The sequence below is a fragment of the Panthera uncia genome (assembly GCF_023721935.1).
Source record: "Panthera uncia isolate 11264 chromosome C1 unlocalized genomic scaffold, Puncia_PCG_1.0 HiC_scaffold_4, whole genome shotgun sequence".
In the NCBI taxonomy this organism is placed as follows: domain Eukaryota; kingdom Metazoa; phylum Chordata; class Mammalia; order Carnivora; family Felidae; genus Panthera; species Panthera uncia.
Window position 1 is genome coordinate 72,060,071 of NW_026057585.1, and position 13,394 is coordinate 72,073,464.

General features: G+C 36.7%; 1 protein-coding gene across 4 annotated transcripts in view; it reads right to left on the reverse strand.

Moving 5' to 3' along the window:
• CCDC30 (coiled-coil domain containing 30) overlaps nt 1-13,394 on the reverse strand; it is a 131,588-nt gene that overhangs the window by 110,715 nt on the left and 7,479 nt on the right. For 3 of the 4 annotated variants that reach the window (XM_049617366.1, XM_049617364.1, XM_049617365.1), the window contains exons 3-8: nt 12,235-12,309; nt 11,424-11,480; nt 9,979-10,099; nt 5,860-6,053; nt 2,322-2,411; nt 358-511 (exon numbers count right to left, since the gene is read on the reverse strand). In XM_049617366.1, coding sequence (XP_049473323.1) covers nt 358-511; nt 2,322-2,411; nt 5,860-6,053; nt 9,979-10,099; nt 11,424-11,480; nt 12,235-12,243 — 625 coding nt within the window. In that variant the 5' untranslated portion in view covers nt 12,244-12,309. The remainder of the gene's footprint in view (nt 1-357; nt 512-2,321; nt 2,412-5,859; nt 6,054-9,978; nt 10,100-11,423; nt 11,481-12,234; nt 12,310-13,394) is intronic. The other variant, XM_049617368.1, reaches the window with a different exon arrangement.

Consider the following 13,394-nt stretch of genomic DNA (forward strand, 5'->3'; position numbering starts at 1 on the left):
AAATAATGCTAAAAGTTACTTCTGAGTAAGATGTAGACCTAGAAGGAAGAAACAAAGGGGTTTTCTGGGAATCTGTTGCACGGCATGGTGTAAACTTGGGACTTAAGCATTTTGGTAGGTAGGTTATGCTTATGCTTCAGTAAAACATTTCTGGACACTGGAGAAAAAGAAGCTGTTTATCGAACTGAGATTTTTTTCCCTCAATGTACTCAAATTCTATCCTGAGAAAATGTCAACTATAATATATATAATATATAATATTATATATAATATAATACATAATATAATATATAATGTATCATATATAATATATAATTAAAACATGGTCAGAAATGTTCCTCTGTAGCCACAACTTACCTAATTTACTCTGTTCTTTCTCCTTCCCTTGTAGCTCATCAGTGAGCCTTCGGATTTCTTCTTGGGCCATCCCCAACCTCTCTGCTACTTGTTCTGCATTTCTCTCTAGGCAGTTTTGTGATGTTTTATCTTTTTCCAGGTCTTCATTGTGGGACTGAAATAAAACTATTTTTAGTCATAAAACAAAAATTAAATGTACTCTTATAACACTGCACTATTTCCTACAAGCGTTTGAAAGCTAATAAAGGAAAGTAGCAAACAATATTTCATTTATATGTATTTCTTTTATTAAGTTAAACCATATAAAGTTGGTGATATTTAATCTTTTTCCACTATAAACGTACAACTTCATATACTTCAACCTAATCTAAGAGATTATTATTTAAATTATATAATTTATACATATAATTATATTAAATTAAATATATAATTTAAATTATTGAATTATAAAAAATAGAAACTTTATCATAAAAGTGAGTATCATCTGGAAAAAAGGGAGAAAGTCATCCTCATGTATACAGTCCATTAAATACAGTTTATAAAATTCATTCACATAACGTATTTCATTTAATTTCAAGATATGCACACTCTCAAATCATGTTTACAGCTCCAGCTCCTTTTCTGCAATTGTTTTCAAAGCATTTAAAAGCTAAGAAATTCAGTCTCAATTATACCTTGCTCTTTATTTTTAAGTTTGTTTTTATTTATCTTGAGAGAGAAATAGAGAGCAAGCAGGGGAAAGGCAGAGAGAGAGGGAGACAGAATCCCAGGTAGGCTCTGTGCTGTCAGCACAGAGCATGATACAAGGCTTGAACTCACAAACCATGAGATCATGACCTGAGCCAAAATCAAGAGTTGGATGCTTAACCAACTGAGCCACCCAGGCGCCCCTGTAATTATTTTCAAAGCATTTTAAGAGCTAAGAAATTCAGTCTCAATTATACCTTGCTTTTGATCCCCAAATATGTATTAATTTATATAGTCATTATACAAATTTTTCTAAAAGATAAGAAGACAACCAAAATACCATATACATAACAAAACTGCTAGTGTATCAGTATATATCCTTGCAATATTTTTTATTTATAGATATTTTTTACATAGTCATAATCCCAATCTATGTACATGTTTCTGTCTGGCTTTTTCACTTAACATTGTATGAGAAACATTTTCCCACATAACAGCGCCGATTTTGTAACGATAATTTTTAAAGTCTATCTAATGTTCCAGAGTGGGTGCAACATGATTTATATAATCACTTAAGCATTTGGTAGTCTCCAAATTTTGCTATTTAAAACAACACTATGAGGGGTGCCTGAGTGGCTCAGTTGGTTGAGTGACAGACTCTTGATTTCAGCGGGGGTCATGATCTCAGGGTTGCGCTGAGTGCAGAACCTGCTTAAGATTCTCTCTCTCTCCTTCCCGCTTGTGCACGTGCATGTGCACACGCTCTCTTTCTTTCTCTTTCTCTCTCTCTCAAAAAAAAAAAAAATCAAAAAACAAAACAAAACAACCCGCTATGATATACAGTTTCAACCATATATATTTATCTTGGGTTACTTCCTGTGGTTAAATTCCCAGCAAATACTTTATTCACTGGATTTAGTGCTTAATAACATTTCCTCAGATCAAAAAATTTAATTCTATGAAGAGAATTGATTCTACTTAAAACAATGTGCTATATATTAAAGGACTACCCACAAAAAGGGCTCCAAACATATTTGGGAAGAAGTATGTATTATCCCAAAGTGATTTTTCAAGGGATATAACACACGCTGTTTAAATTTTGATACATTCAATAAAAATCAGTATTAACTTCTTTCTTCTCAAATTTTTGTGATGTGTTTATAATACTTTTATGCACAATTTTATAATTTTCACAGCACGAATCTATACATTTTAATATATTCAGACAAAATAGTTGGTAAAAGCTACTATTATTAAGTAAAGGATTGTTTTCTTACCTCTCTCAGATTTTTTTTAGACTGCTGCACATGTTCCTGATGTTTCTCCTGTTCTCTCCGCAAAGGCTGGTGGTTTTGTTCAAAGTTTTCCTAAATAAATAACAAGAGATAAATGAAATTTACATCAATCAGTCTTCCTAAATAATGTCATTTAAATTTTTTTTAATTTTTAAAAAAATTTTTTTTAACGTTTATTTATTTTTGAGGCAGAGAGAGACAGAGCATGAACGGGGGAGGGTCAGAGAGAGGGAGACACAGAATGTGAAACAGGCTCCAGGCTCTGAGCGGTCAGCACAGAGCCCGACGCGGGGCTCGAACTCACGGACCGCGAGATCATGACCTGAGCCGAAGTCAGCCGCTTAACCGACTGAGCCACCCAGGCGCCCCTTAAATTTTTTTTTAAAAGCAAAATATAGGAGCACAGTCCAATCCATTTTGTGAGGCTAGATCATGCATTCTCAATGAGACGATATCATCCCCAAGGGAGTGAAAATTGACTCTGACGGGGCAAAAAAAATCTTAATCTTTTTATTACAAATCAAGATATACCTACAGTATATAAATTGAACTCCACAGTATATAAATAGAACTCTATCAGTAGTATTAAAATTTCATGGGAGAGAGATTAGGAAAAATTATCTAAATATTCTCATGATAGAGGAAATAACGAAAAATGGTTGGCTAACACTGGCTAGACAAACCTTGAGATTAAAACCCAACAAAAATAACATGAGAAAGAAAAATCACAGGGCAATCGTCTTACTCATAAACATAGATGTAAAAATCTTAAACAAAATTTTATCAAATCTAAGCTAGTAATATCTAGAAAGGATAATATATCATGAACAAGCTGGATTTGCCCCAGGAATGCAAAACAAGTTTAACATTAGAAAAATAAATCAACAAAATTCTCACATTAACAGATTAAAGTTCTAAATCATTTCATCATCTCAGTGGCTATAAAAAAAATATTTAAAATACTTACCACTGTTTTCTAATAAAAACTCTTAGCAAACTAGGAATAAGAGTATAAATAATAAATAAACAGTACTATTTGAAACAAAACCTTCAGCAAACATCATACTTAAGAGTGAATCATTGAATACTTTCTCTGATATCAATAACAAGACAATAATACCAGATAATACCAGTGATAAGATGAATTTCAAGATAATACTAGAGAGCCTAGCCAGTATAAGGCAAGAAAAAGAATTACAAGGAATAAGGACTGAAAAGGAAGAAACAGAAGTATCATTCTTCTTAGGTAATATGATTGTACAGGTAGAAAATACTTTAGATCTTTAAATTACTTACTAAATTGAACGAGAGAGGAGCCTGGCTGGCTCAGTCAGTGGAGCATGTGACTCTTGATTGTGGGGTTGTGAGTTTAAGCCCCACACTGGGCGTGAAGCCTACTTAAGAAAATAAACAAGGGGCACCTGGGTGGCTCAGTCAGTTAAGTGTCCAACTCTTGAATTCAGCTCAGGTCATGATCTCACAGTTCGTGAGTTTGAGCCCCATGTTGGGCTCTGTGCTGGTGGCACAGAGCCTGCTTGGGATTCTCTCTTTCCCTCTCTCTCTGCCCCTCCCCTGCTCAGTCTCTCTGTCTCTCTCTCTCTCTCAAAATAAATAAGTAAATATTTTTAAAAATAAATAGAAAAATATTTTAGAAATAAATAAATAAGTAAAATGAATGGAAATTTTTAGCAACAATCCTAGGTATAGGCCAATATGTAAAATAATTATACTTCTAAATACCAGCAAAAGATAATTAGAAAATTAAATTCTTTTAAAAAAATAGCATTTGCTATTAATAGCATCCAAAAATATGAAGTACCTAGGAATACATGTAACAAAGAGTGCAAGATTTTGTAGGGAAAATCATAAAACTTTACTGATATACTTCTAAAAATACATGGAGAGATATTCCATGATCACAGATCACATCAATATTTTAAGATAGTAAATTCCTCTTAAACTGATTTATAGATTCAATACAACCAAAAATCAAAATCTCAGATTTTGTAATAACATGAATCAGCTCATTACTCTTTCCTCTTAAAATTATTTAGTGACTCTCCAGACCTTCTACACCTGAGTCCATCATCTATGCATTCCAAATGTTTCTATGCCTCAGGGCGCTTGGCTGGCTCTGTCAGTGTAGCCTGCAACTCTTCATCTTCAGGTTGTGAGTTTGAGCCCCGCATTGGGTGTAGAAATTACTTAAAAATAAAATCATTTAAAAAATGATTTTATGCCTCTACTGTGATCCAGGAACATTGCTGGGTGCTAAGTACAAACTTCAGTTCAGCATATGAGTCTCCAGCCACATCTCTTAGCATTCACTCACATGAACCAGTATGCATTATACACTGTTTCCCCTGCCAGCAATGCCTTTCCCAGCTGCTTTATGAACACCTATTCAGCTTTCAAAATCCTACTCAACACCTCTTCTGGAAGGCTTTTCTTGTCCCGTAACTCATCACATCTGACTCAGCCCTTCCTCTGAGTTTCCCTAGCCTTCTGTGCCTTTATCATGGGACTTTCCACACTGAACTGTAACCACTGGCTTTTTTTCCTTCCTCCATTAGCTTGTAAGTTCCTTGGAAGTCCAAATCATGTCTGACTTGACTTTGTTTCTACATCCACTGGCACAGATCCTGGCACATGGAATGTTCTCAATAAATAAAAACAATAATGCTAATTAATACTCTGTTTTTTTTTTTTTCAGATGGCATAAATCTTTTACCTTTTACTACAGATTTTTGTGGAGAAAAACTCCCCTACAATAATGCTAATAAATGTGTGAGGTACTATTCTAGAGCCTTATATGTGTTATTTCATTTTCATGATCACCTTGTGGAGTAGTTGAGTGGATCTCAGATTTTATTAATGAGAAAATCAAGGTTCACAAAAGGTAACTTGTGCAAAGTCATACCACAAACAAGTAGCAGGGGAAGTCCACCCCAAACTAAAACCTATATTGTTTTTTGTTTTAAAGTTTATTTTGAGAGAGAGAGAGAGAGAGAGAGCGAGCATGTGAGTAGGGGAGGGGCAGAGAGAGAGGCGGGGAGAGAGAGAATCCCACAGTGGGGCTCAGACTCAGGCAGAAGCGTGAGATCATGACCTGAGCCAAAATCAAGAGTCAGGGGCACCTGGGTGGCTCAATTGGTTGGGTGTCCGGCTTTGGCTCAGGTCATGATCTCACAGTCCGTGAGTTCAAGCCCCACGTCGCACTCTGTGCCGACAGCTCGGAGCCTGAAGCCTGCTTTGGATTCTGTGTCTCCCTCTCTCTCTGCCCCTCACCCACTCACACTCTGTCTCTCTCTCAAAATAAAATAAAAAACATTAAAAAAATTAAAAAAAAAATCAAGAGTCAGACCCTTTACTGACTGAACCACCCAGGTGCCCTAAAACTTATATTCTTAAGCATTATTAAAACTGGCTTCCTTATAATTTAATGAATGAATGATTGAAAAAACAAATACTAAAAGACTGGCCTGCCTCTTATTCAATTACTTAGTTAATTTCAGAATACCTGGGGATGTTCTTTCAGGAATTTACTGGTCATACACCTTTGTGACTCTGGCTTTGGGCCCCGGGCTTCCAGTTTCTGCAAGAGTGTACTTCTTTCTACCAGTAAGTATGCAATCTGTTCACTGGGGCTGCTCAGAGCTATTTCAGATAAGCCCTCTTGATACAACATTTCTTCAACCTCTTTTATTTGCACTTCTGTTCAGAAGAAATAACAAATACAAAACTATTAAAAGAAATGCAGGCAAATAATTGCTGTTATATGATGTTAAATGTGTTCTTAATTACACAGCAAATTAATTTTAAAAATCAGTTATACTGTTACTACCACTCTTCTTTCTATCTGTCCAGGGTGTTTGCAAACTTTCAGAAATAATAAAAAAAAAAAAACGGGAAAAGGTTCTCAAAAATGGTAGATATTCTTACTATTGGATAACTTTAAAATTCGTTGTTGTTTTATTGAGTGCTTACTATGTGGCAGGTATTGTACTAGGCATTTAAGATAAATTTATCTCATCTAATCCTTGCAAAAGCCACTGAGGTAGGAAACATGATTATCTCATTTATGAGACAAGGATGCAGGCACCGACAAGCCAATTAACTTGCATAACATTGCGCAACAAGTCCTACCAAAATTCTTGGTGATTTCAACATTCAGATAGATTATTCTAGTGCCCTGGCTTCTCAGTCTGTTTAGCAACTAACTTCCAAAGAGTCCTCTACGCCATCTCATTCTCTACTCCCATAGTAATTCTATGGGAGTCATTAGCTGCAACTCCCCAGTCTCAATTTCAAGCATCCCATTCTCCAATCACCCCTTCCTATGTACTTCTAGCAGCTGGATGTCAACAAGTTTTTGGCCATACTGGTAACTATAATCCACTGACTTGAAACACTGCTCAATGTTCCTTTCCCACTCTTGTTCTCACTTTCTTAACTAGCTTAGATTCATCCAATCAGTTCATTGTTATCATCACTCTCTTGAAACATTCACAACTCCCATGCCCCTCTTTCCTTCCATTATACTTGGTTGACAGAATTCCAGCCTGTTTAAGTCCAACCCTTCAGCCCCACTGCACCTCACTCCAGAAGCTGAATGTTGCTGGAGAAAACTGCACAGCCAGGGCTGACTGGTTTCACTCTCACTTCATGTCTACTCGCCTCAAGTGAGTCTTTATTGTCCAGCAATCCTCCCACAATTCCCCAGAATTCTCTCTCATTCTCTTATATTTTCTAGAGCTCTAGACCATTATTTCATTCCTCTCTCTCCTCAAGTCTCCAACAGCTCCTTTCCCTGCCCTCACTCTCCGCTGAATACCCTGCTTCTTATTTCACTGAGAAAAAAAAGCACACTCCAAAGACAGCTTCCACAATCTTTCAAAGATTCCAAAATCTTTTAAATCTCATAAATCTCTCGTGCAATTTAACAAACTATCCTTGCTCCTAACTCTCCCCTTGTGCACTGGATCCCATTCCCACTTATCTCAAAGACAACACGCTTGCAGTTGAATCCTCTCTTGATTGCCCCATCAAGCTTTCTTCCCAACTTAGCATTGTAATTATCTTCAAGACATGCTATCATATCTCCCACTAAAAACAACAATGAACACAAGAAGAAATCTTCCTTCAATCTCATATCTCTCTCCAGCTTCTACACAACTTCCTCACTCTCCTTTACAGCACAGCTTCAAGAAGGGATCAACCATTGCCATGTCCCCTCTTCCTCTCCTACCACTTTTTCCTGAGTTCACTGCAAGCAGGCTTTCATACCCACCACTCCACAGAAGCAGCTCTTGTCAAAGTTACTGATGACCTTCATGTGACCAAATCCTATAGTGAATGATCTGTCCTTGTTCTACATATCCTATCAGTGATGTCTGACCTACTTGTTCACATCCTTTTCTTAAAACACTGTCGTCATTTCTCTCTGGGACCCCACACTCTGCTGGTTTTCCTCCCACCTTGCGGGCCACTTCTTCACAGACTCCTTGGCTAATTTCTCACCTTTTCAGCCTCTAAACATAGGAATGTCCCAGGGCCCATCCCCGAATCCTCTTTTACTCCCCAGATAATCCCTATAGTCCCAAGGCTTTAGGTTTGGCTATATACTGATGACTCCCAAATTCACAGCTGCAGCTTGTGGTGTCTTCCAAACTTACACAGTTGTCTACTTGACATTCCCACTTGGATGTCTAATACATGCATCAAAATGTACATGTCCAAAAGCAAGCTCTTTACGGTCTTCCTCAAATGGGATTTCCCATAGTCTCCCCCACCTGAGTAGCTGGAACTCTAATATTCCAAATGCCCAGGCCAGAAAGCTTTGGGACACCAGTGATTTCCCCCATTTTCTCCCACCCAACATTACGTCCATTATCTAGTCATATTAGCTCTATCTTCAACCTTCAATTATATAAGCTTTTCTGGAGTAATTAAGTTTTATGTTCCCCAAACAAACAAACTTGTATTTTGTAAAGTGCTCACTAAAAATAATAGGGCTTCTTGCAAAAAACAGATTGGTATAGACCATTCTAAATCTCTGTCATTGTGTAACTAGAGTGCTATAAAAAACACTGACAATCCTTATAATTATACTGGTACATTAAAAGAGTTACATCAAATTCCATCAAGTATAGAAATACTATAGTAGGGGCGCCTGGGTGGCTCAGTCAGTTAAGCGTCCGACTTCAGCTCAGGTCACAATCTCGCGGTCCGCGGGTTCGAGCCCCGCGTCGGGCTCTGGGCTGATGGCTCAGAGCCTGGAGCTTGCTTCCAATTCTGTGTCTCCCTCTCTCTCTGCCCCTCCCCCGTTCATGCTGTGTCTCTCTCTGTCTCAAAAATAAATAAACGTTAAAAAAATTAAAAAAAAAAAAGAAATACTATAGTAAATATAGGGCTTTATCTTCTTTTTAAAAACCAGGCTTGCTGTAAAGGTGAGCTAAAAGAGTTGAGTCTGTAGAGTTATGGAAACAAAGGCAAAATGCACAAAGATTAGGGATATCTTTACAATAAACACTTCCAAGGAGAAACATGTGGCCAAACTGAGGCCAGAAGAATAATGTGGGACAAATGAGTTTCACGTATAAACTCCAAGGCTTGCTTGCTGGTAAGCCAAAATCATTAACATGCTGGGGGAAACTGTAGATGAACTTCTGCCTTGAAATGACATAATTCCCCTATTTACCAATCCTTCAAAAGCTAATTTATGCTGGCAGCAGGACATACATATCTTCTGTTTCTCATGGAATGTCAGCTTAGAGCCCTGAACAACACTCCTGCTGAGAATAGCTAAAAATGCCAGAAGAAAACTTAAAACTCTTAAAATGCAACCACTATACAAACAAAAATAGAACACAAACTATTAAGCCAGAAGAAGGAAACTCAGTATATTCAATGCAAAACAAGAAATGAAAATAAAGGAAACAAGAGTGTAGTTCATATGAGATATATCCTGTGATTAACTCAACTTTTCCGTCTGAGATTCAAAATAAAGAAAAAACTTCCATCAGCAGACCCTCATGAAAGGAAGTTCTAAAATGAAAAAAAAAAAAAAGATTTCAAATAGAATATCTGAGATGCAAGGAAAAATGCTGAGTACAGAAAATAATAAATGTGTGGTAGATATAATCACCGACCATATATAATAATAATATCTAATTTGTGAGGTTAAACAAAATAGAATATTCTAAAGGGGTCCTATCTGTATCCTCTTTTGTAGCTTTGTAGTACTTAAATATTTTCTGAGTCCATAATATGCTAGGTACTTTACAGGGCAGGTGTGATGGGGAACACAGAAATCACTAAGACCAGGGCAAGATCTCTGCCCCAGAGGAGCTGACACAGGTCACTAGGACAGTGTGGTAAGTGCTCTAATAGAGGCTGAAGGAAATGACCATCCTGTGCTCTCTCACACACATTTCAGACTATTTCACAACAGATAATTTAAAAAGACCAGGCAGAAAATACACCCAAAACATTATAAGTACTTTTCTTGGAGTGGAAGACATATAGTAATTTTCCCCTTCCTTCTTTTATACATTTTCCAATTTCCTATAATTGTTGCATATTACTTTTAGAATTAGAAAAAAAATTAACTTTATATTTTTATAAAAGGAAAAATTACCCTGTTTCGGTTGGAGCACTTTAACCTCATGTCTAAACTGTTTGTTTTCCTTTTCACAACCGTGAGACAATGTTTCTCTTTCCTCTGTTAAGGTATGGACATGGTTTGCATACTTTTCCATCTAGAAAGAAAATAATACATTTTTTTACTGTTAGTCCATGGATCATATAGTACCCCATATCAAGTCTATGAAGTGAAGAGATCACTATACTGTTGTGTCTATAATCTAAGAAATAGGCAGAAAATTCAGCTTTCCTTAAGTGTGGGTCTCCCTCCCTAAACTTCCTTCCAGCTGTTTTATGTTATCAGTCATTGTTTCCCATAGATATGACGATATATCACCACAAATTTCTGGGACAGTCACAATCTCTACTTTTTTTTTTTTTCCATTAACATATCAGGTTTTAAATCAAGTTGCCTTATCTATAGTTTAGGGAATATAGTCATGATACTCATAAACAGAGAAAAATCTCCACAATAATTGTTTATACTCCTATGCTAACAATGATGATTAAGAAGTCTGAAATCTTAATAGAAGACTGCATTAAAATAAATTATTGAGTATTAAAAAAACAGCTTCTGGTTCATATGGCAGCTTCACAACAGGTACTTTTATGTGGCTCATAATAATAGATTAAAAGCTAACTCGATGCTCTGGGTACTGTACTAAGGACATCAAATATTTACTTTTCACCACAATCCTATGAGACTGTTATCCTCCCCCTTTGTAGGGGAGGAAGCAGGTGGCTAGAGTCCAAGGGGTTTGCTGTGTCATGCAGGATTGAGTAAGAGGAGGAGCTAGACCTCACACTCAGCAGGCCCACCCAGAGGCTAAGCTCTTACCTACTGTGCCAAATTGCTTAGAGATAGACTACCAAAGTAACTGAATTTAGTTTTACTGAATTGTGAGGACAACTCCTCACAATACAAACACAAAAAGCTGAGTGGTATAGGAGGTAACAGAGCACTGCCACCCAACTTAATAACTTCCTGCTAATCTTCAATGTCTTTCTCTTCAAAATGGCAGGAACAACACTACCTATTTCTAATAATAGCACCTATAATTTATTGACTACTTGCTAGGTGTCAAGTATGTGTGTGTGAAATGTTTTGTGTGCTTTAACCTCACATGTACTTGTAAACTTCACAAATCTCTTTGAAGAAGCTATTATCATCCCCATCTTACAGGTGAGGAATTTCAAGTTCAAAGAAGTGAAGTAACTTACCCAAGTTTACACACAAAGACAGTACTAAAGGCAATGCTTCACCCCCTTGTGCCTAATGTTAAAGTTCATGGTCTATTATTGGTCTATTATGCTATAGATAATAATAGCATCGTCTATTATGCTATCCTGCTTGTGTTCTAAAGGAGCTGCATTCTTCTTTGAGTTTGGAAATAAAATTGTCCTCTAAGAGTTAAATTTAAAAATCAGTAAGTTGCATACCTGAGCTGAGATGATGAAACACAGCAGAGTGATTTCCAAGCAATCTGAATTTCTTAACTTGTTTAAAGAAAGAATACGTCAGAAAGTATGTTGATCAGTATTGGAAACATCAAAAAGAGTGATAAGAAAGACAAAAGATGTCATTATCTACTCATCTAAGGGCTGGGGACCCTGGTTCTAGTCTATAACAGGTCCAGAAGTAAGGGCAGGTATAGATTAGCCCTCTTGTGGAATTCAGGCTATCTTAGCCAGTGCTATAAAAATTTAGAATGATTTGTTCAGCGAGTAAACATCTGTAACCAAACATCTGTTTGGCTTCCCATGTAGTGTACCTGTAGGGAAAGAATCCATCAGCCACAGGACATGTATGTCTCGTTCCTGTGACAATTATGTTTCTTACCGTCAGTTAGTAAGCTGGTATCTATTTTTCTATAAACTTCTTTGTGAGTGTGGTTAATTCAAGATCATCTTTGAGAAACAGATCCTCTTACAGAACACTGACTACTCAGGTTTCTAAGCCTACAAGCAAGAGAGTCGGCTGGAGGGTGGGTTATTGAAACAAAGATAATGAAAGCCACCTTGAGCAGACCTGTTGGGATCTTCAGCCATTCATTTCTGGGTAACATCCTGTACATGTACTCTACTGGAAACCAATGCAGACTGTTGGCATAATTCATGAAAAAAATTATACTTGTGAGTGCTTTGCAAACTACACAGTAATATTCAAATGTTGGTTTTTAATGTGTCAGTTTAATGAAGGACAATGAACAAAACCACAGGTATCTTAAAACTTTATATTATTAGCTCTTACTTCTTTCATTGCTTCCGTGTGCTTCACTGTAAGCTCTTCTAAATTTCTGGTAGCAGTGCTCAGCCTGTCTTCATTCTGGAATAAACAAAATAGAGTGGTTCTTCTGTAGCAACAAGGGGTCCAATCCCTTCTTTGTCAAGATGGTGAAGTACGTATTCTAACTGTACTTGTGCCTTGGTGGAAGAGATGAGCATATGTGTATGTACACACACACACACACACACACACACACACACACACACACACAACTGAGCATGCAAGAAATCTGATATGTATATATACCCAGAGTTAGTCTCTATACAAAGTATAGTCTAGCTCTGCTAATTAATGGGTATGTTATCCAGTTATGATGAACACTTACATGAAGTAGCCAACAACACAAAGAAAATTAGTTTCAAACAGCTTTACAGTATCTCTAAAATAAGAAATGATGAAAAAAAAAGAAATGATGACATGATACACACACACACACACACACACACACATATACACACACACACAGTACAAATGTGTGTTTAAAAAAAATACACGCTTTTCTGTATACCCAGTTCTGAAGTTTATAATTTAGTAATCTGAAAATCGCCCAAAGGCCTCTTGCAAAGTTATAAATTCCAAAGAAGCGCCCTCCGTTGAATTTGAGAGATACAGGGACTCCTCTGGAAGCTAGACCACACACTGCTCCTGTGCCATCAAGGAATTATTGTGCTCACAGTATATGGCTTATAATTTCTGGTGACTTCTAAATCATTCAGCTCTCTTCCAAAACTTCCTGATATAAGCCTGCCATCAATATAATCTTTAGCTTTTTCAATTCAAAGTAGTCCTGCTACAAAACAGTTTACACTATAATAGTAGGTGAAACATAGATTCCCGCTTGCTGGAGTTGTTTGTATTTGTGTTACTAGAACCTCCAGCTGTGAATCAGACTTGCTGTTAAAATCAAACACAGCTTTTAACCAAGTTAATCTGACCCAAATTGTAGTGATATGCATAATTATTACTGTACTGCAGACAGTCCACAGAAATAATACTCAGTTTTGTTTTTTTAACAGCAAAATCATGGTTTTTATTATTTTTCTCCTTTCTTGCTATGTTCTTCAGAGTCTTATCATTTTCAAACTAATAGTTTTAATGGACAATATAGAATTCTAATTATCATC